The sequence below is a fragment of the Macaca nemestrina genome, chromosome 18 (assembly GCF_043159975.1).
Source record: "Macaca nemestrina isolate mMacNem1 chromosome 18, mMacNem.hap1, whole genome shotgun sequence".
NCBI lineage: Eukaryota > Metazoa > Chordata > Mammalia > Primates > Cercopithecidae > Macaca > Macaca nemestrina.
This window is the reverse complement of record NC_092142.1, coordinates 80,108,162-80,129,904: the sequence shown is the minus strand read 5'-3', so window position 1 is coordinate 80,129,904 and position 21,743 is coordinate 80,108,162. Positions and strand designations below refer to the sequence as shown.

General features: G+C 48.7%; 1 protein-coding gene across 6 annotated transcripts in view; it reads left to right on the top strand.

Moving 5' to 3' along the window:
* The window catches only part of LOC105491535 (polycystin-1-like protein 2), a 127,866-nt gene that overhangs the window by 33,514 nt on the left and 72,609 nt on the right, over window positions 1-21,743 (top strand). For 5 of the 6 annotated variants that reach the window (XR_011616608.1, XM_071085000.1, XM_071084998.1 and 2 more), the window contains 7 exons: window positions 349-496; window positions 5,254-5,483; window positions 8,958-9,362; window positions 12,660-12,737; window positions 16,722-16,771; window positions 18,796-18,913; window positions 19,840-20,047. Coding sequence is in view for 5 of the 6 variants with exons in the window: in XM_071085000.1 (XP_070941101.1) it covers window positions 349-496; window positions 5,254-5,483; window positions 8,958-9,362; window positions 12,660-12,737; window positions 16,722-16,771; window positions 18,796-18,913; window positions 19,840-20,047 (1,237 nt within the window). In the remaining variant the exon portion in view is untranslated. The remainder of the gene's footprint in view (window positions 1-348; window positions 497-5,253; window positions 5,484-8,957; window positions 9,363-12,659; window positions 12,738-16,721; window positions 16,772-18,795; window positions 18,914-19,839; window positions 20,048-21,743) is intronic. The other variant, XM_071085001.1, reaches the window with a different exon arrangement.

Below are 21,743 nucleotides of genomic sequence, written 5' to 3'. Positions count from 1 at the left end.
CCTCCAGCCTGGGTGACAGAGTGAAACCCTGTCTCAAAAAATAAAAATAAAAATTAGCGGGTGTAGTAGTACATGCCTTTGTCCCAGCTACTCAGCCTCTACTGAGGTGGGAGGATCATCTGAGCCTGGGGAGGTCGAGGCTGCAGTGAGCCATGACTGCACCACTGCATTCCAGCCTGGGTGAAAGAGCAACACCCTGTGAGAAAAAAAAAAAAAAAAAAAAAAAAAAAAAAAAAAAAAGACCCACATAAAAATACTGGACAGGTAGCCAGAAGAGAGTCAGTTATAAACAGAAATGTGCAATTGTGCTTCACAAGGGCATGCAGCATTTTGTGTTTTAATCCACAGCCCTGCAGCTGATGGTGTCCAGTGAGAGTTTCATCTTTGACAATGTCACCATCTCCCTGACGTGGCTTCTCTCACCCTACATAGGAAACCTGTCCTGTATAATTAGTACAGGAGACGGCCACATTTTCGATCCCTACAACCCGCCGAGGTAAGAGAAATCTCTGAGCCTTGAGCCAGGTTGTATGTATCATCAGTTTTCTGCCTCATAACAAACCAACCCAAAACTTGGTGGCTTAAAACAATAGTTACCATTTCTTACGGTTCTTTGGAGAGCTGGGTGGCTTTTCTTGTCTGAGTGGAGTCGGCTGGGGTGGGCTGTCTAGGTAGACCTCACTCACTCACATGCCTAGTGGTCAGCCGGATGTCAGCTAGAAGCATGTGCTGTTCATCACCCAACAGGTTAGCCTGGGCTCATTCACACGGTGGCAAAGAGTTCCTAGCAGCAGAGCCTGATGCGCAAATGTTTTTTCAAATCTCTGCTTGTGTTACATTTTCTAAGATACCGTTGGCCAAAGCATGTTCCATGGCCAAGACCAGATTGAAGAGGTGGAGGAGTAGACCCCACCTGATAGAAGGAGCTGGAGCCGCACTGCAAGGCGCTGCCATACAGGGATGGGAGGAAGTGTTGCTGCTCCTTTTGCAATCACTCTACCTCATAGATTTTCTTTTTTCTTTTCTTTTTTTTTTTTTTTTTTTTTTGAGACAGGGTCTTGCTCCATCGCCAGGCTGGAGTGCAGTGGCTCAATATCGGCTCACTGCAACCTCCACCTCCCGGGTTCAAGCGATTCTCCTGCCTCAGCCTCCCAAGTAGCTAGAACTACAAGCATGTGCCACCATGCCTGGCTAATATTTGTAGTTTTAGTAGGTTCAGGGTTTTCAACATGTTGGCTAGGTTGGTCTCGAACCTCTAACCACAGGTGATCTACCTGCCTTGGCCTCCCAAAGTGCTGGTAGTACAGGTGTGAGCCACCGCAGCCAGCCCCCTGTCACATTTATGTTCGTGGCTGCCTTGAATGTTTTGTGGTGTCAAATGACAAACCATACACAGTGATGCTTTGGGGGCAAATGTCTGGGTGATACAAATACCTATGCCATTGTTCTGTGGGTTTCTTCCTGATTGCTACGAGTTTACAAAGAAAACAACAGATTGTAAGTTACACAGTCTTTCAGTCCCTAAATCTTGTACAACTTGAATTTAGCATAAGTCAAAATTGCCTACATGCAGCCCCACTATGACTCACAGCTACATAGGACTTTTCAGTGATAAATAGTGGCTTAGAACAGAAGCAAATGGGACCAAATGTGAAAGTTCGTTAAGTCTGGATGGAGAATCCATGGATGGTTGTTGTATTACTCTCTGGAAGTTTTTGTGCGATTAAAATCTAAGACACAATGAGCACTGTTTTACATTTGCAATCTCTCTGGGCATTAACTCTAAGCAAGAATCACTGGCATTTTTTTCTCTTTCAAAGGAAATAGATGGTGGCATCCCCTCCACCATTGCCCCACCAAAATAGTCCATTTTCCTTTACATTAAAGATTAATTGGACCTTGAAACTACCCACCCACTTTTTTTGGGGGGCAGGTGGGCGGAGTCTCGCTCTGTCACCCAGGCTGGAGTGCAGTGGGATGATCTCGGCTCACTGCAACCTCCGCCTCCCAGGTTCAAGCGATTCTCCTGCCTCAGCCTCCCAAGTAGCTAGGACAACAGGCACATACCACCACGCCCAGCTAATTTTTTGTATTTTTAGTAGAGACGGGATTTTGCCATGTTGTCCAGGCTGGTCTTGAACTCCTGACCTCAGGTGATCTGCCCACCTTGGCTTTTGAAAGTGCTGGGATTACAGGCATGACCCACTGCGCCTAGTCATCACCCACCTTTTAAAAATCATTTTTATAAACACTGGGAAATGCCTGTCTGACGCCTTCTTATCAATACTAGCAGCCACAGAACTCAGTTTATGATATGGAAAATAGCACGAATTTTGATTTTTGAATATACAGAAGCCTCATTTTTTGGTGTAAATATCACTGTGCTTTTCTCTTATGTGTTAGTACGGCCTCCTACTTTTTCTTAACTCCTCAGTAGTCTAAGAGGTGAGATTTTAAAATCAAACCTTTCGTATGCATTGTAGATAAATAATAAGAGCTTCTGGGAAGAATTGCATTGTATAGAAGTCAAAAGACTTCTCTCTTAGAAGCTCCTTTTCACCTTGCCTTATATTCGTTTGCATGGAGGGCTTTTTTGTTTCTCTGTTTGTCATGGAAACTTTTCCACATCTCTGAAATTGTAATATAGGCCTTACAGAACAATTTGCATGTGGTGAAATCTGTGCGAATCCAGCGTTTGTTAGCTAAGCGCCACCTACTGGCAAATCTAGGGATTGACATTGTTCTTCCGTTATTAATCGGCCGCTTCTGCACACAGCTGATGTTGGGAGTGCAGAGATTTGTGGGAAACCAATAATCCACAAAACAACACAAGCCTTAGAATGACCTAGAGCTAATGTCCTCTCTGGGGGAACCAGAATGATAAGACAGGAGCAATGGATCTAGAGAAGAGAGAGTAGCACGGACCCGAAAGCGTGTGGCATATTCAAATAACTGCAAGCACCTCGCCATGCCTGGAGTTCAGGGCTCTGTGGAAAAATGAAAGATGCTGAAAAACTCAGCAGGAGCCGGGTCCTGAAGAGCTGTTGATGCTAGACAGTCTAACGTAGGTGGGGTCTGTCAACTAAAGAAAACTAAAGAAAAATCAAGCTTTTAAAATAAAGTTAGTTTTATTCAGAAGTCTTACTGAGGACCATAGACTGAGGACTGCAGCCCAGGAGGAGTCTTTCAAAGAGGTTCTGCCAGACTGCTCCAAAACGGTGTTTCAGTTCACGACTTCTGTATGGGTTGTGGAGGTTCAGTCCACAGAAAATCACATCAAAGTTTGGGTGCAAGAGTACATCTGCCTCTAGATGACTAAAGTGTATCTTGTTGGCCGGCTTCAGTGGCTCATGCCTGTAATCCCAGCAGTTTGGGAGGCCAAGGTGAGTGGATCACTTGGGGTCAGGAGTTCAAGACCAGCCCGGTCAACATGGTGAAACCCCATCTCTACTTAAAAAAAAAAAAAAAAAAATAGCTGGACGTGGTGGTGCATGCCTGTATTCCCAGCTATGCAGGAGGCTGATGGAGGAGAATCGCTTGAACCTGGGAGGCGGTGGTTGCAGTGAGCCGAGATCGTTTCACTGTTCTCCAGCCTAGGCAACAGAGGAAGACTGTCTAAAAAAAAAAAAAAAAAAAAGAAAGAAAGAAGAAGAAACTTGTTGTAGATTGCAGAAGCATAATCACTAGCCATCTCAGACATTACCTTTTTGTTTTTGTTTTTGTTTTTGTTTTGAGACAGGGTTTCACTCTGTCACCCAGGCTGGAGTGCAGTGGCACGATATTGGCTCACTGCAAGCTCCGCCTCCCAGGTTCACGCCATTCTCCTGCCACAGTCTCCCGAATAGCTGGGACTACAGCCACCTGCCACCATGCTCGGCTAATTTTTACTTTGTTTTATTTTGGATTTTTAGTAGAGACGGGGTTTCACCGTGTTAGCCAGGATGGTCTCGATCTCCTGACCTCGTGATCCTCCCGCCTCAGCCTCCCAAAGTGCTGGGATTACAGGCGTGAGCCACTCCGCCCAGCCAGACAATATCTTATATGTAAGAAAAGGACCAGTCATTTATCTTTTTAGGGATATAGTGACTCAGGCTAGAGACGTGGAAGCAGAGCACTCTATTTTGTTTTGTCCTCAAAGTGTTCTGGAGGGCTGCCTGTCACTGCAAAGTCAAGAGCTTCCTGTGATGATGCTGGCAAACAGAAATAGCACAGGTGTCTCCTTGAGTTTGCTACTTTGTCTCACAGGAACCAGGAAATAGACTCTGATGTGGAGCACGGGAAGGGAGTAGTAAGATGGGCAAGAGGGGAGTTGGACTGGGATGCAGGGGCCACAGAGGCCTTGCTAATCCTGCAGAAACCTCTGAGCTGGCATGGCCCTCAGAGTTGTTTCCAATTGAGGCCAGAGAGCCAGACCATTATAATCGGCATTGAGTACTCATTGGGTGCAGGATGTCCGTGGGATGGGAGGTAGGCTTGAGCGAGGCAGCTCCCTTTGGCTAAAAGGGACTCCTGTACATGGATTCAGCTGTGAGCCCTCAGCCACAGCTCACAGGTGTACTGGGGGATGCATGCCTCAGGCTTGAAGGGTGGAATCTGGAGGATTCCCGACAGCACCCACTACAGAGGATAACAGGAGGGATTTCAGGTCAGGAACTACATGGTCTAAGTTGTTACCATCACTGCTAGTACTCACTGGATTTTTTTTTTTTTTCTTTTTGAGACAGGGTCTTACTCTGTCGCCCAGGCTGGAATGCAGTGGTGCGATCTCAGCTCACTGCAACCTCCACCTTCTGGGTTCAAGCAATCCTCCTGCCTCAGCCTCCCTAGTACCTGGGATTACAGGTGTGCACCACCACACCTTGTGTTTTTAGTAGAGATGGGGTTTCGCCATGTTGGCCAGGCTGGTCTGAAACTGCTGACGTCAAGCGATCTACCCTCCTCAGCCTCCTGAAGTGCTGGGATTACAGGCGTGAGCCACCACGCCCGGCCAGCCATGCACTTTTAAACAACCAGATCTTGTGAGAACCCACTCACTACCAAGAGAGCAGCACCAGGGGGATGGTGCCAAGCCATTCATGAGAAAACGCCCCTATGAGCCAATCACCTTCCACCAGGCCCCACCTCCAACACTGGGGATTACAATTCAACGTGAGATTTGGGCAGGAGCACAGATCTAAACCCTGTCAGTGCATGTGTAAATGCGTGTCTTTGTGTTTCCCCAACGCTGGTCACGTCCCTGACTGTGGCCGGCAGTGTGTCCAGCAATGTGACCCACCAGTTCACATCTCCTGGGGAATTCACCGTGTTTGCTGAATGCACAACCAGTGAGTGGCATGTGACAGCCCACAGGCAAGTGACCGTGCGAGACAAGATGGAGAGGCTCAGTGTGACTGCATGCTCCGGCCTGTCCCAGTCTGGAGCCGGCCCCCTCTGCCAGGCTGTCTTTGGGGATCCTCTGTGGATTCAGGTGGAGCTTGATGGAGGTGAGTCTGCAGAACTGGGCACATCAAGGCAAGTTATAAAATCACTGATTTCCTCCAAATCTGTCCAACTCCCAGGCCTTAATAAGTAGTGGGCCAGGTGCAGTGGCTCAAACCTGTAATTCCAACACTTTGGGAGGCTGAGGCGGGCGAACTGCTTGAGCCCAGAAGTTCAGAACCAGCCTGGGCAACAGGGTGAGATCCCATTTCTATAAAAAGTACAAAAATTAGTCAGGTTTGGTCGCACATGACTGTAGCACCAGCTACTTGGGTGGCTCAGGTGGGAGGATGGCTTGAATCCGGGAGGTCGAGGCTGCAGTGAGCTGAGATCATGCCACTGCACGCCAGCCAGGACATCAGAGTGAGACCCTGTTTAAAAAAAATTAAAGAGTAACAAGGATCACCTACTGAGTTCTTTTTTTTGAGGAGTTTTGCTCTTATTGCCCAGGTGGAGTGCAATGGCGCAATCTCAGCTCACTGCAACCTCCACCTCCTGGGTTCAAGTGATTCCCCTGCCTCAGCCTCTCAAGTAGCTGGGATTACAAGCATGCGCCACCACACCTGGCTAATTTTTTGTATTTACTAGAGACGGGGTTTCACCATGTTGGTCAGGCTGATCTCAAACTCCTGACCTCAGATGATCCACCTGCCTTGGCCTCCCAAGGTGCTGGGATTATAGGCGTGAACCACTATGCCTGGCCGAGTTCATTTTTAAACTAGCATTTATTCATTTATTTAGCACCTAGTGTGTGCCAGGCACTGTTCTCAGTGCTTTGCATAAACTTGCCTACTCATTACATACTAGTATTATCTTCATTTTACAGATGAAGAAATGAAGACACAGAAAGGTTAAAACATTTGCCCAGAGTCGGAAGGCTAGTAAGCTAGTGAGCGCTCCCAGCCTTCCAAAGGCCCTTCTTTGCATCCCTGTAGAACCGAACTTCCAAGTCACTTCCTGTTGGGCATTTGATTAGGATGAGGTGGCACTGGGACTACTACCAACTGGGCCTGAGCCCATCTCGGTGCAGCCAGCATCGACTAGCTGGGCACACAATCAAGTTGCCCCTGGCCAAGGCCAGTATTCAGCTGCACCCACTGGTATAGCCATGCCAGCTGTTATGGCTGGGGTCCATTCTGACTGGTCACAGTGTGTTTTTTGATTGGTCACAGAGACTGCTCTAATTGATTGTCATGTCCATTCTGATTGGTCACAGTGTCTATTTTTTTTTTTTTTTTTTTGAGATAGAGTCTTGCTCTGTCATCCAGGCTGGAGTGCAGTGGTGTGATCTCGGCTCACTGCAACTTCCACCACCCAGGTTGAAGTGACTCAGCCTCCTGGGTAGCTGGGACTACAGGTGTGTGCCACCATGCCTAGTTATTTTATTTTATTTTTTTGTACTTTTTTTGTATTTTAGTAGAGATGGGATTTCGCATATTGGCCAGGCTGGTCTCGAACTCCTGACCTGAGTTAAGTTGCCCTCATCTGCCTCCCAAAAGGTTAGAATTGCAGGCGTGAGCCACTGCGCCTGGCCACAGTGGTTTTTTTTGTTGTTGTTGTTGTTGTCGTTTGGTTTTTGTTTTGTTTTGTTTGTTTGTTTTTTGTTTTGAGATGGAGTCTCGCTGTGTCCCAGGCTGGAGTGCAGGGGCATGATCTTAGCTCAATGCAACCTCCGCCTCCCGGATTCAAGTGATTCTCCTGCCTCAGTCTCCCTAGTAGCTGGGATTACAGGCACCCACCACCACACCCAGCTAATTTTTGTATTTTTAGTAGAGACAGGGTTTCACCATATTGGCCAAGCTGATCTGGAACTCCTGACCTCATGATCCACCTGCCTTGGCCTCCCAAAGTGCTGGGATTACAGGAATGAGCCACGGCGCCCGGCCTGTGTTTTCTGATTGGTCACAGAGACGGCTGTGATTGGTTGTCATGTCTATTTTGATTGGTCAAGGTGTCCATTCTGATTGGTCACAGTGTCTATTCTGATTGGTCATGGCATCTATTTGTTGGTCGCAGTGTCTATTCTGATTTATCAGAGCATCCATTCTAATTGGTTGGCACCTATGCAGTGTTGGTTGTTAAATATTTTAAATTATCACCCCTTCTCTCAATAGAGATCCTCTTGGCTAAGACTCATCCTCACCCAAGGCAGCATTTTTCCTGAAGCCCAGGCCCAATTTGAGATCAGAATAGAGGCCTGTTGATGTAAACACGGCAGCACAGAGCTAGTGCAGTGAGCACGTGGCTCGGTTTGACCTCACATCCCACCTGGAGCCCTGTCATAGCAATAGCTATGGAAGCCAAAAATGGAGCTTTAACACAGCGCTCAGGAAACCCCTTCAGTTCTTGTGTGCTTATTGGATGAAGACGGCTCATATGTGCACCTGAGGAAACAAAATAATCTTTCATTTATTTACTCATCCTACTAATATAATTGAGTGCCTACTCTGCCGGGTGTGGGGGAGGCAGCAGTAAATATGAAAGTCAGGGTTCCCATTCTCATAGGGCTTACGTCGTAGTCATCATCATCATCATCATCCAGACAAGAACTATGCTAGCTTGGTTTTCACTGGAAAGAATCCTCATTTGTTGATTTAAGTCAGATTTTAAGAGTCAACCACAATATTTAGCATCCAGTAGAACAACCATCTGCAAACTGCAAGGGAGCCCCCATCTTGCCGTGAATGGGCTGAGTTCTCATGTTGGTGTGCAGGGTTCCGGGCAGTTACCAGTGTAGGTTGAAGGAATGGCTTCACTTGCTCCTGCTTAAAACAAGACCCAAAGCTAATTCTTATGTGTAAAAATTAGCCCCCACTCCCTTTTAGTCCTCCTCCTCCCCCGACCAGGACATCTCTGGCAACTAAATGTGGTAATTTTTTAATTACAAATATTTAGGTTCTCGGGTAAGACATGCGTAGTATAAATAAGTTAGAATATGCAGATGAACAGAGAGGACCCCCAAATGACAAAATCATGGCTGGGCGTGGTGACTCACGCCTGTAATCCTGGTACTTTGGGAGGCTGAGGTGGGCAAATCACGAGGTCAGGAGTTTGAGACCATCCTGGCAACATGGTGAAATCCCATCTCTACTAAATATGCAAAAAATTAGCTGGATGTGGTGGCAGGTGCCTGTAATCCTAGCTACTCGAGAAGCTGAGGCAGGAGAATCGCTTGAACCCAGGAGGCAGAGGTTGCAGTAAGCCAAGACCGCACCACTGCACTTCAGCCCAGGCAACGGTGCCAGACTCTGTCTTTAAAAAAAAAAAAAAAAAGACAAAATCAGTTATTAACCTAATACTCAGGGATAATCACCATTAATATTTGAAGAAAGTGGCACATCCTTACATATTGCTTTGTATCTGTGTCTGTATCCATGTCTATATCAGAATCAGGCTTCAGAGACTGAGTCTGAGCTGCCATAGTATTATCAACTGCATGGTTGTTACCAACATTCTTAAATTTTTCTTACCCCACCTAGGAACAGGAGTGACTTACACTGTGCTTTCGGGTGACATAACCCTGGCCGAGTCCACCGCCCAAAGGGGCTCGCTACCATACAATCTGACCCTGGACACAGAAACCCAGAAACTGATGGGCCCTGGGAGGCACCGCCTGGAGATCCAAGCCACCAGCAGCACCACCTCCTCCGCACTCTCTGGGAACATCACAGTCCACTTGGTGGAGCTGCTGTCAGGGCTGCAAGCCTCCTGGGCTTCTGACCATTTGGAACTTGGACAGGACCTATTGATCAACATCTCAGTGGCTCAGGGCACCCCAGAAGAGCTGACCTTTGAGGTGGCAGGACTCAATGCAACCTTCTCCCACGAGCAAGTGAGCTTTGGAGAGCCATTTGGGATTTACCGCTTGGCTATTCCAGTTGAAGGTACATGGGGTTAGTGGCTCGCCTTCTGGTGCCCCTCCTCTTCCCTTTCTGACTTGGTGCCCAGGGTCCTGCCAGCCAGTTTTCCAGTGTGTCCTGGACATAGATGTAGCTCACAGCACCCTGCCTGGGTCACAAGATAAGGAACAGCCAGGTGTAATCTGCCATCATCGAGTTATCGGTTCTCAACTTTGGCACTTCTGACATTTGGGGCTGGATCATTCCTTGTTACAGTTGGGGGCTGGTACTGAAGGAGTTTTGGCAGCATCCCTGGCTTTTGTTCACTAGATGCTAGTAGCACCAGCACCCCAAGTCATGATGATAAAAATGTCAGACATTGCCAAATGTCCCCTGGGGGAAAAATCACCCCCATTTAGGGCCCCTGTAAGAGACCAGGCATATTCAGATTTCCTCAAACATCTCTAGAGCAGAGTGTGGTTTGGGGAACTGCAGGTGATGCCCTGGGGGAAAGAGGTAAAAATCAGAATGGCAGAGACGGGGATGGAGAGAGGAAGTGTTGCCGACCGCAGGGTCTTAGGCTCTGATGTACTGAAACGCTCACGGACGAGGCTGTGTTCAAACATAAAGGAGGCAGCACTGGAGTGGAGGTTCAGGGGTTGACTCTGCAGAGAGTCCGGAAGGCATTCTTTTTTTTTTTTTGGAGACGGCGTCTTGCTCTGTCTCCCAGGCTGGAGTGTAGTCAGTGGCTCAATCTTGACTCGCTGCAACCTCCGCCTCCTGGGTTCAAGCAATTCTCATGCCTCAGCCTCCCAAGCAGCTGGGATTACAGACGTGCACCACCATGCCCAGATAATTTTTTTTTGTATTTTTAGTAGAGAGGAGTTTCACCATGTTGGCCAGGCTGGTCTCGAACTCCCAACCTCAGGTGATCCACCCGCCTTGGCCTCCCAAAGTGCTGGGATTACAGGCGTGAGCCCTTGCGCCCAGCCTATCCTTTTTTTTTAAATGGAGTCTCTCTCTGTCACCCAGGCTGGAGTGCAGTGGCTTGATCTCAGCTCACTGCAACCTTCACCTCCCAGGTTCAAGAGATTCTCCTGCCTCAGCCTCCCCAGTAGCTGAGACTACAGGCATGTACCACCATGCCTGACTAATTATTTTATTTTTAGTGGATATGGGGTTTAACCAAGTTGGCCAGGCTGGTCTTGAACTCCTGACCTCACATGATCTGCCTGCCTCAACCTCCCAAAGTGCTGGGATTACAAGCGTGAGCCACCGCGCCTGGCATTCTTAAAGGAGGTGGGGTGGGAAAAGGGTGACATTTAAGCATGTGGAGGTGGGGAATGTTCAGCGCCTGTGCAGTCTGGTCACATGCTTCTTGATGTGTGGTATATCTCATTAGCATGTTAAAGCTCTGCCCTGGGCATGATTTTTAGTATTATAAGGAGGCAAAGGGTAAAATTGGTCATTTTTCTAGACTTCAGTGCATGCAGGCTATAGGGTTAACTCCCTTGAGTAAGATTTAAGGTGGGAGCTGTTTATTTTCGTTTCCTCGAGGTCTGCAATCAGTGGGCAAGGTACCTTGAGCAAGATTTACGGTGCAACCTCTGGATGATCTGACTGGGGTCTGTGCCTGCCGTGGGCCACTCTCCCCAACCAGCTTGAAGTAGAGTCCTCCATGAGGCAGGGCAGGGGTCCAAGTCCCATCTCTGGTCTATCTCAGAAGTATTTGCAATGATGCTGATGGGAGGACAGACTGGCTGGCACCAGCCAGGGGAGGTGGCCACAGCACCCATTTGCATTTAATCTGTAAGGAACAGAGAGTCCTTGAGGGCCCTGATGAGATCAGCAGGCAGAAATGTGATGAGAATGGCAGAGTCTCCAGCCCATCCAGGACCTGCCCGCAGCTCCCCCTGGATCTCAGAGGTGCGCTAGAAAACAGGTGACACTATGGGGTTACAACGCCCTCCGCAAGCAACTCCACAAACCAGATAGCAGAAGGGACCATAGCTTTGAGAAGAAAACCACCGGGGCTTTGCCAGATACCAAGGGTCCAACTTGGAAGAGGGAAAATCTAGAGGCTGCTGCAGCTGGAAAATCACACCATGCATGGGTTATAAGCCAGATGCAGATTTTGCTTTGTCACCTATAAAAATTACTCCTCCCCTGAAAGTCACGGCTGTAAAGGTCGCTTTGCAGGGGAAGTTGATCTCGGTCTGATAAAATCTCCGCATGCCTTGTGACTTTCCCTCTCTGTTAGATGATGAACAGACTTCTCCTGCCCCTGAGGCCAACAGATTTGGATGACTCCAGGGCTGGCGGTGGGTGGAAGGATGGAAGGGGAACAGGACAGGGCAGGGACATTTGCACTTGGTGGTGCCGGCCTGGTTCTTGAGGTTGAGCAAATGTTTGAAGCTGCCTTTTTCTTGAGGAGCTTCTCTGGGTTCTTGGGGCCCCCAGCTGGGCCTTATAGGCCTTTGCTCCTCGGGTGGTGGGGGATGCCTCCCCGTTAGCTGGCCACATGCCCTGGCTCCTTCTCCTTGGCCACCTCCCCTCTCTGTTGGACTCTCCTCATTCTCCCTGCCCTCGTCAGCACCCCTCTCCCCAAGGCACACATCTGGTCCACAGAACATTCTGACCCATTTCTTGGCTGACTCCCAGCCAGATGCAGTTCTTTCCCAGATGTAGAAATGCAGCCCCTTCCTCCTGACGCCTTCCACCCCATGCGTGGTGGCATGCGCCTGTAATCCCAGCTACTCGGGAGGCTGAGGCGGGAGAATTACTTGAGCCTGGGAGGTAGGTGGAGGTTGTGGTGAGCTGAGATCGTGCCACTGCACTCTAGTCTGGATGACAGAGTAAGATCCTGTCTCAAAAATAAAATAAAATAAAATAAAAAATTCCTTCTCCACTCTCTCCACCCTTCTCACAATACTGCTATGTCTCTCCCTCTTGGGAATCCCCAGTCTTATCTATTGAAAACCTACTTCTCCTTTGGAATTTAGCTCCAGCCTTGGCTCCATCCTGTGAACCATTTCTTTCTCTCCTGAGGTTGAAGCGGCCCCACCCACTGCCCACAGTGCCCCATGCCGATTCCTCCCATGGTTTGGCGTTCACTGTCCTATGTGTCTACACATCATAAGGCCCCTGAGGACAAGAGCCAAGCTCCTTCATCTCTGTGTCCCCAGAGGCTTGCACCGTGCCTGACATACAGCAGGGATTCGTTAAATGCTCAGAGGTGAAATATTTCGTTAGAGGCATCAGTGGACTAGGGAAGCAAGCTGGGAGAGTTTTCTTGGTCAAATTCATGACGACGGCTGTGACTCTGGGTCCTTTGTATTGCAGGTACCTTTCTGGTCACCATGCTGGTGAAGAATGCCTTCTCCAACCTGAGTTTGGAAATCGGGAACATCACTATCACAGGCAAGGTGTTTCTGCAAGGGGGCATAAAACCTTTTACCAGGAGTCCAGGGCATTGCAACTGCTTAGGCTCTAGTGAGGGGCCTTTCCAAACACGGCTCTGAATATGTATCTTGTTCTACAGATGGTTAGAATCCTCTAGTTATTCTAAGGAGGCAATGATGTTTTCAGTAAAACATTTAACCACTGATACAGAATTCTAAAACGAGAGTTTGCATTCATTATGATGCTTTATGCTGCAAGTAACAGAAAGTCCAACCTAAGTAGCTTCAGATTCAGGGCTTTCTCATCTCACATAAGAAGTTGGAGGTAAGCACTTCCAGGGTTGGTTCGGTGGCTCAGCGATGCCAGCAAGAAACCAGGCTCAGTCTATCTTTCTCCTCTGCCATCCTTAGAGCTTTGGGGCTGCCTTAGGCTTGCTGCTCAGGGAATCAAAGTGACTGCTGCAGTTCCAGATATTGCGTGTCAACCCAGCATTATCCAGCAGCGGGAGAAGGGGTTTCCTTGTGTGTACTTCTTTTTATTAGGGGAAAAATCTTTCCCACTCTACATAATCATCACCTCAGATACCATGACCAAAGTAGGGTCATGTCTGCAGCTATAAAGTGCACTGGAAAAGCAGATACCCAGCGTTTTCAGGTTCTGTGGGAGAAGGTGGATTCTGGCTGCCAGGAGGAAGGCTGGGGTAATGGCTGTCGGGGAACTAGCTGACAGTAGCCATCACAGAGGTAGAGATCACTTGAATGTGTTTGCTAGGACAGTTCAAGTAGCAAGGGACAGAAAAGAAGCTCGAACTGGCTTGAGTCAAAAGGAAATTTTATCAGCTCAGAAAATGAAAAGCTGGCTGGTCACCGTGGCTCGTGCCTACAATCCCAGCACTTTGGGAGGCCGAGGTGGTGGATCACTTGAGATCAGAAGTTCGAGACCAGCCTGGCCAATGTGACGAAAACCTGTCTCCACTAAAAATATGAAAATTAGCTGGGCGTGGCGGCACACACCTGTAGTCCCAGCTACTGGGGAGGCTGAGGCAAGGAGAATCGTTTGAGCCTAGGAGGCAGAGGTTGCAGTGAGCCAAGATCATGCCACTGCACTCCAGCCTGGGTGACAATGTGAGATGGTGTCCCCCCCGAAAAGAAAAAAGAAAATGAAAATGAAAAGCCCAGGGAGTGGACCTGTTCTTTTTTTTTTTTTTTTTTTTTTGAGACGGAGTCTCACTCTGTCGCCCGGGCTGGAGTGCAGTGGCCGGATCTCAGCTCACTGCAAGCTCCGCCTCCCGGGTTCGGGCCATTCTCCTGTCTCAGCCTCCTGAGTAGCTGGGACTACAGGCGCCCGCCACCTCGCCCGGCTAGTTTTTTTTTTGTATTTTTTAGTAGAGACGGGGTTTCACCGTGTTAGCCAGGATGGTCTCTATCTCCTGACCTAGTGATCCGCCCGTCTCGGCCTCCCAAAGTGCTGGGATTACAGGCTTGAGCCACCGCGCCCGGCCAAGTGGACCTGTTCTTAAACACAGCTGGATGCGTTGCTCAGACAATGTTTTCAGAAACCTGCCTCTCTCTCTCTCTGGTTCAGCGATGGCTTCTTTTGGATTCTCTCTTTCTGGCAGTAGTAAGATGGCCCCAGGCTTTGATCCTTAACCCCAGAGGAGAAAGAGCACCTCTTGATGGAGATTTCTAGTAGAAGTCCTGAGGCTGCGTCTTGCTGGCTGAAGCTCAGTTCATGGTTTCTCCTGGACCAGCTGCTGAGACCAGGGGAAGTGGCAGTCAGTTTGGCAGGTCACAGTCTCATGCCCACACTGGAGTACAATGTAGGGTCGGCTTCACCCAAACCAAGGCCTGAGAGTTGGGGAGGGATGGTTCTTAGGGAAAATATCACCCAAGATGCTGCTACCAAGGGAGCGAGGCATAGATGCCTGGAAATTCGACAGCCAGATACGGGATTTGAGGCCCAGAAAGTTTAATTTGACTTTGCAGAAGTCACACGGCTGATTCATGGCAGGATCAAAGGCAGCAAATATTTCTCCTAATTTTTTCATTCGGGGTGATTGGACTGCCTTCCTTCTTAAGGTTAAGAAAGCCCCCTTTATCTGGCATCTTAGCCTTGATTTGTATAGTTTTACATGCCTGTGGAATTATAGTTGTGTGAATGAGAATTCACTGGGAGAGACTTTTTTAAAGATCAGTGCTACTGATCTTTATATATATCCTTATATATATATCCAGGGCCTTAGTGAATCACACAAAATAACTGTAAGTTCCTATCTTAATCACTATACTTTAATTAGACATTAATCATTAATATTTCAATATTTTCAGTAGGCCGGGCACAGTGGCTCACGCCTGTAATCCCAACACTTTGGGAGGTCGAAGCGGGTGGATCACTGGGGGTCAGAGGTTCAAGATCAACCTGGGCAACATGGTGAAACCCTGTCTCTACTAAAAATACAAAAATTAGTTGGGTATGGTGGTGCACACCTATAATCCCAGCCACTTAGCAGGCTGAGGCAGGAGAATCGCTTGAACCCGGGAGGTGCAGGTTGCAGTGAACCAAGATCATGCCACTACACTACAGCCTGGGCAACAGAGCTAGACTCCATCTCAAAAATATATATTTTTTCAGAGACATCAATTGATTGTACCTTTTTCCATTGTTTAAACTTGACATGCTAGCATTCTTTCTAGATGTATAGTTTACAAAGTAATTCTATAAACAGCACTACATTCAGTCTTCCTGGAGCCCTAAGAAAAAGGGATGGCCTCCAGGCATTTTTACAAATGAGGAAACCAAGACTCAGAGAGGATGACTCACCTGCCCAGTTCACATAGCCAATAGGAGGCCAGTAAGAGAATCTGACAGCAGCATAGTGTGTGGTGCCGACTCCACCCACTTGCCAGAGGTGAGCGTGCCCATCTCTCCTCACTCCATATTCAGTAGCATCAGGTTTATAGCTTGGTGGGAATATTTATACCATGGAAATTGACAAACGCTACAAATCAGGGCTCCTCACTCCCACCTCCTTTACTGGTAGTTAAACATTAGCAGTGCAGGCTGGGCCCAGTGGATCATGCCTCTAATCCCAGCACTTTGGGAGATCGAGATGAGCGGATCACCTGAGGTCAGGAGTTTAAGCCCAGCCTGGCCAACAAGGTGAAATGCTGTCTTTACCAAAAATACAAAAAATTAGCTGGGTGTGGTGGCGGGCACCTGTAATCCCAGCTACTCAGGAGGCTGAGGCAGGAGAATGGCTTGAACCCGGGAGACAGAGGTTGCAGTGAGCCAAGATCATGCCACTGCACTCCAGCCTGAGAGAGAGAGGGAGACTGTGTCTTGAAAACAACAACAACAACAACAACAACAACAACAACAACAACACATTAGCAGTGTATAACTGCATCTGTCTGACTCTAAATCTTGTGTTTTATCTGCCCTGGCAGCTGCCTCTTTCTCAACTATCAAAGAGGTGTCTTCAGTCCAGCGGTGGACATGACGGCTCACTTTTAATCCATTTCCCTATGACCTGAACATTTGCTATGTTCCCTTAAACCATTTTCTTTTTCTTTTTTTTTTTTTTTGAGGCGGGGTCTCGCTCTGTCGCCCAGGCTGGAGTGCTGTGGCCGGATCTCAGCTCACTGCAAGCTCCGCCTCCCGGGTTCCCGCCATTCTCCTGCCTCAGCCTCCCGAGTAGCTGGGACTACAGGCGCCCGCCACCTCGCCCGGCTAGTTTTTTTTGTATTTTTTAGTAGAGACGGGGTTTCACCGTGTTAGCCAGGATGGTCTCGATCTCCTGACCTCGTGATCCGCCCGTCTCGGCCTCCCAAAGTGCTGGGATTACAGGCTTGAGCCACCGCGCCCGGCCTCCTTAAACCATTTTCAAAGACAGGCTGATGCTCCTGGTGGCATTTTCCACATGACTCTCTGACTCTTATCTTTTGGCAACCTTTTATACGGTTTCCAACCAAAGCTTGATACCCCTTCCCACTGTGTTCACAGCCCCTTCCAGTCTCCAAGAACCATCTGGGATGAATGCTGAAGGAAAGAATGTGAGTACTGTCTTCAAAAAACATTTAACCTGGCCAGGCGCGGTGGCTTACACCTGTAATCCCAGCACTTGGGGAGGCCGAGGCGGGCAGATCACGAGGTCAAGAGATTGAGACCATCCTGGCTAACACAGTGAAACCCCATCTCTACTAAAAATACAAAAAATTAGCCAGGCGTTGTGGCGGGAGCCTGTAGTCCCAGCTAGTCAGGAAGCTGAGGCAGGAGAATGGCGGGAACCTGGGAGGAGGAGCTTGCTGTGAGCCGAGATCGCGCCACTACACTCCAGCCTTGGCAACACGGCAAGACTCGGTCTCAGAAAACAAAAGAAAAAAAAGAAAAAAAAAAGTTTAACCTCACAAGGAAAAGATGTCCAAGCACTCTGTTTTCGTTTTGAGTTTTGGTGTGTTGGTACCAATGGCCAGAGCACTAGGAATCCCTGAGGCGTCTTCCATTTGAAAAGAGGCCTAAAATGACTGAATTCAAACAAAGCAAGTTGTCTAATCACAACAGAGTTAGGTTGTAAATCGATAATAAGCTATCTAGGATATGTAGATATCTGTTAGATATCTTGGCAATTAAACAGCACACTTGTAAAAAAATCAATAGCTCAAGAAGAAATCACAAGGGAAATTAGAAAGTATATCTAACTACATGATAATGACAGCACGACCTATGCAAATTTGTGGAATACAGCTAAAGCAGTGCTCAGAGGGAAATTTATCACTTTTAATGCTTATATTAGAAAGCAGGACAAAAAAGAAAACTGGCCCAAGCTCTTTAGTTTTTATAACAAAGACTGAGTTCAACTCCTTGCTGTTGACGTTGTTCAGGCATGCATTTATTCTATAATGAAGATTTATTGTGCATCTACAGCGTTCAAGGCTAGGTATTAGGGGCTGGAAATGCAATAGTGAATAAGCACATATAGTCCCCGCCTTCATGAAGCTTACTGAGTAATACTAATGAATATATTGGCCAGGTACGGTGACTCATGCCTGTAATCCCAGCACTTTGGGAGGCCCAGATGGGAGGATCACTTGAGCCCAGGAGTTCGAACAACAAAGTGAGACCCTCATCTCTCAAAAAAAAAAAAAAAATTAAAAATTAGCCAGTCATTAAGGTGCATGCCTGTGGTCCCAGCTACTTGGGAGGCTGAGGTGGGAGGATAGTTTGGGCCTGAGAGGTTGAGGCCGCAGTGAGCCATGGCTGTGCCACTGCACTCCAGCCTGGGTAATAGAGTAAGACCCTGTCTCAAAAAAAAAACCAAAAAAAAAAAACCAAAACCCCCCCCCCAAAAAAAAACTCCAGCAAACAAATTATCATAGAATTAGGAATTGTGATAAGTACCGAATAAGAACCAATAGGGTGCAGTGATAGCAATGTACAGTGTGGTCTGGCTGATGTGGTCAGACACGGCCTCTCCAGAGGTGACGTGTAAGTGGACACGTGAAGATCAGCCAGCCAGCCATGCTGGAAAGCAGAACAAGAGCTTTCTGAGCGGGCAGATCTCAGAGGCAGGCGATGGCCTGAAGCCAGCATGGCTGGAGCCTGGTGGAGGAGAGGGATGTAGGAGATTATGGACACAGAGGCCAGATCACGCGGAGCCTTAGGTGCCAAGGCAAGAAGTTTGGATTTTATTCTCAGGCCATGGGAGGCCACTGGGTGTGGAGTTCCACTGTAGCCCCGTGTTATTTCAGGTCAGGACTTCGAGGCTTGAGCAAGAAGCTCTACAGCCTGAGCTGTTTAACAAGTCCCACCAGAACTTACTCCAGGAACACCCCGTGTTTCTGGAGCCCACACTCAGAATCACATTACTTAGCCAGGGATCCTGAGCAACTGATTCCATGCCCCATGAGGGGAAGGAAGCCGGGGGATTGGCCAGGGTCTGTCTCCACTCCACGCCTTACACTGAGGCTGCTTTTGGTGCAGACTGCTCTGGGGTGAAAGGGGGATGCCAACAGCAGCCCACAGTGAGCCTGAGCTAACTGTAGTGGGAGTCTCACCAGCTGGCTGCATTTTTTTGCAGAAAGATAAAGGCGATATGGAGGTGTCTATCCAACCTGGTCCATACGTGGATCCTTTCACGACAGTGACCCTGGACTGGCCGGACAATGACAAGGAATTACGCTTCCAATGGTCATGTGGTAGGTGATGATAGAGTTCTTTTTTTTTTTTTTTTGAGACAGAGTTTCGCTGCCCAGCCTGGAGTGCAATGGCGCGATCTCGGCTCACTGCAACCTCCACCTCCTGGGTTCAAGCCATTCTCCTGCCTCAGCCTCCTGAGTAGCTGGGATTATAGGTGCCCACCACCACACCCAGCTAATTTTTGTATTTTTAGTAGAGATAGGGTTTCACTATGTTGGCCGGGCTGATCTCGAACTCCTGACCTCAGGCGATCCACCTGCCTTGGCCTCCCAAAGTGCTGGAATTACAGACATAAGCCACCGCGCACTGCCGACGATAGATTTCTTGAATTGTCCTGTTTCATTAAGAAGTGGTGAGCAGCGGTCAGACTTTGCTGTTCTTTTTCTTAGTCTTCACACCAGCTTTTCCTATGGCCGACATTTTGTGTAACTTGTACATGCCAGACCTTGCAAATTCCATGGAAATAGCAGGTGGGACTGAGCCTAGTTGCTCGTGCCTGTAATCCCAGCACTTTGGGAGGCTGAGGCAGGTGGATCACTGGAGGTCAGGAGTTCAAGACCAGCCTGGTCAACTTGGTGAAACCCCATCTCTACTAAAAATAGAAAAATTAGCCAGGTGTGGTGTTGCATGCCTGTAATCCTAGCTACTCTGGAGGCTGAGGCAGGAGAATCGTTTGAACCCGGGAGGCAGAGGTTGCAGTGAGCCAAGATTGCGCCATCGCCCTCCAGTCTCAGCAACAAGGGCGAAACTCCATCTCAAATAAATAAATAAATAAATAAATAAATAAATAAATAATAAAAGTGACGTTAAAAAAAATTAAAATGTTTATTTAGAGCTGATGTTATTATTCATGACCCCTTTCAAAACCAGTCTGTGCCACGTTCGGGGCCCCTGATGGATAACGGTGTCTGTCCATTTCTCTCAGGGCGTTGCTGGGCTCAGTGGAGCGGCTGTGTTGAGAGGCAGCTGCTGCACACAGACCAGAGGGAGCTGGTGGTTCCCGCATCCTGCCTGCCGCCGCCTGACTCTGCTGTCACCCTGCGCCTGGCTGTTCTGAGAGGTCAGGAGCTGGAGAACAGGGCAGAGCGGTGCCTCTACGTGTCTGCGCCCTGGGAACTCAGGCCTCGAGTCAGGTGGGGCGCGTGGGCAGTTCCTCCAGGGTCCTGATTCATTCGTTCAGCCGACACTCACCGAGGACCCACTAAGGCTGGGGCTGCCTTGGGGCAGGGCTGGCTGTGGGGGTCTCTGTTCTCTTAGGGGTTAGCTACCACCTGGTGATCAGCACTGCTGGCGTGAATGAAGAAGGGAGACAGCGCACGTCTATGAACACTGCCCTGACTGGGGATCAGAGAGGCTTCTCTCAGGAACTGAAGCTCAGCAGAGATGTTCAGGAGAAACTCACAGGGCAGGGAAGGGGCAGCTGGAGCAGGAACAGAGAGGGCACAGGGAGGGAGCAGAGAATCATCAGGGAGTGAAAGAGGCCGGTGTCCTGAGGATGGAGAAGAGAAGGGTGGGAAGGAGCTGGTAGTGTAGGCAGGGCTCAAGTGGGGCCTTGCCGGTCATATCAAGATTTTACCCTTTTTCCTAAGAGTGATACAGAGAAATCACCCGAGAGTTCTTTATTTCTATTTTTATTTTTATTTTTATTTTTTTGAAATGGAGTCTCGCTCTGTCACCCAGGGTGGAGTGCAGTGGCGCCACTGCAGCTCACTGCAGCCTCCGCCTCCCAGGTTCAAGCCTTTCTCCTGCCTCAGACCCCCGAGTAGCTGGGATTACAGGCACGCGTGCTACCGTGCCCAGCTAATTTTTATGTTTTTTGTAGAAGCGGGGTTTCACCACGTTGGATAGGCTGGTCTCGAACTCCTGACCTTAGGTGATCCACCTGCCTCGGCCTCCCAGATTGCTGGGATTACAGGAAATGAGCCACCGTGCCCAGCCAAGCATCCAAGAGTTCTAAGCATGTTACTTCAATATGCTCTGGCGGCTCGGTGGAGAATGACTTGGAAGAGGGCCAGGGAAGACTCAGGGAGATTGCCCAGGCTCTTGCAGGAGTCAAAGTAGAAGGTCAAGGTTACTTGGCCTATCAGCCAGTCCCTGCAGGAAGCAATGGCTCAGCCAAACCAGGAATAAATGGAAGAGAGCTGGATGAAGGGACCGTTTGCAGGTAAGGGCAGGGATAAGAGAATGAACCAGGGGCAACAAGGCAAGAATACAACCAAGGGAAGCCATTATCACCCCCAGGAATGCAGAGGTAAGATAACGGGATGGCATTACTAGAAGTCCTGGGAGCTGTCGCTGTGGGAGAGGGACCTCCTAATGGGAGATGTGGCTTTAGTTGGAGAAGCACAGCCTCTCCCACCTGCAGCCCATCGGGGAAAAGAGCAGGGAAAGCCATGAATAAATTCCCCAAACTCTCTCCTCTTACCCTCCAGTCCTCTGTCAATGCTTCCCATTGGCTGGACCCAGTCAGAAGCTGGAGGGTGTGGCAGCTTGGGTGATGCAGTCACCCAAGTCTAGAAAGCTCAGTCTCCCAGGTCAGAGCCGCAAGTAGGAGGAGACTGGAACAGAGAGGCAGATAGAGGATGTCCCGCACACTTGGACTAGGACAGACATGAGGAAAGAAGCAGGAAGATTCAAGAGCTATCGTCAAGTTCAGACCAAAGGGGAAACTGGGAGACCGTCCTGTGGAGGGCAGGTCTATGCAAACTTTCCCCCAAAGTCTGAGGAAGCAGAGAGGCCGAAGAAAGAAGCTGACATGTTTAGTTTCTCAGAAAGGAACATTTAATTGAGACTTGTGAACAGAAACCATGATGTCCAGGGTGGCTGCAA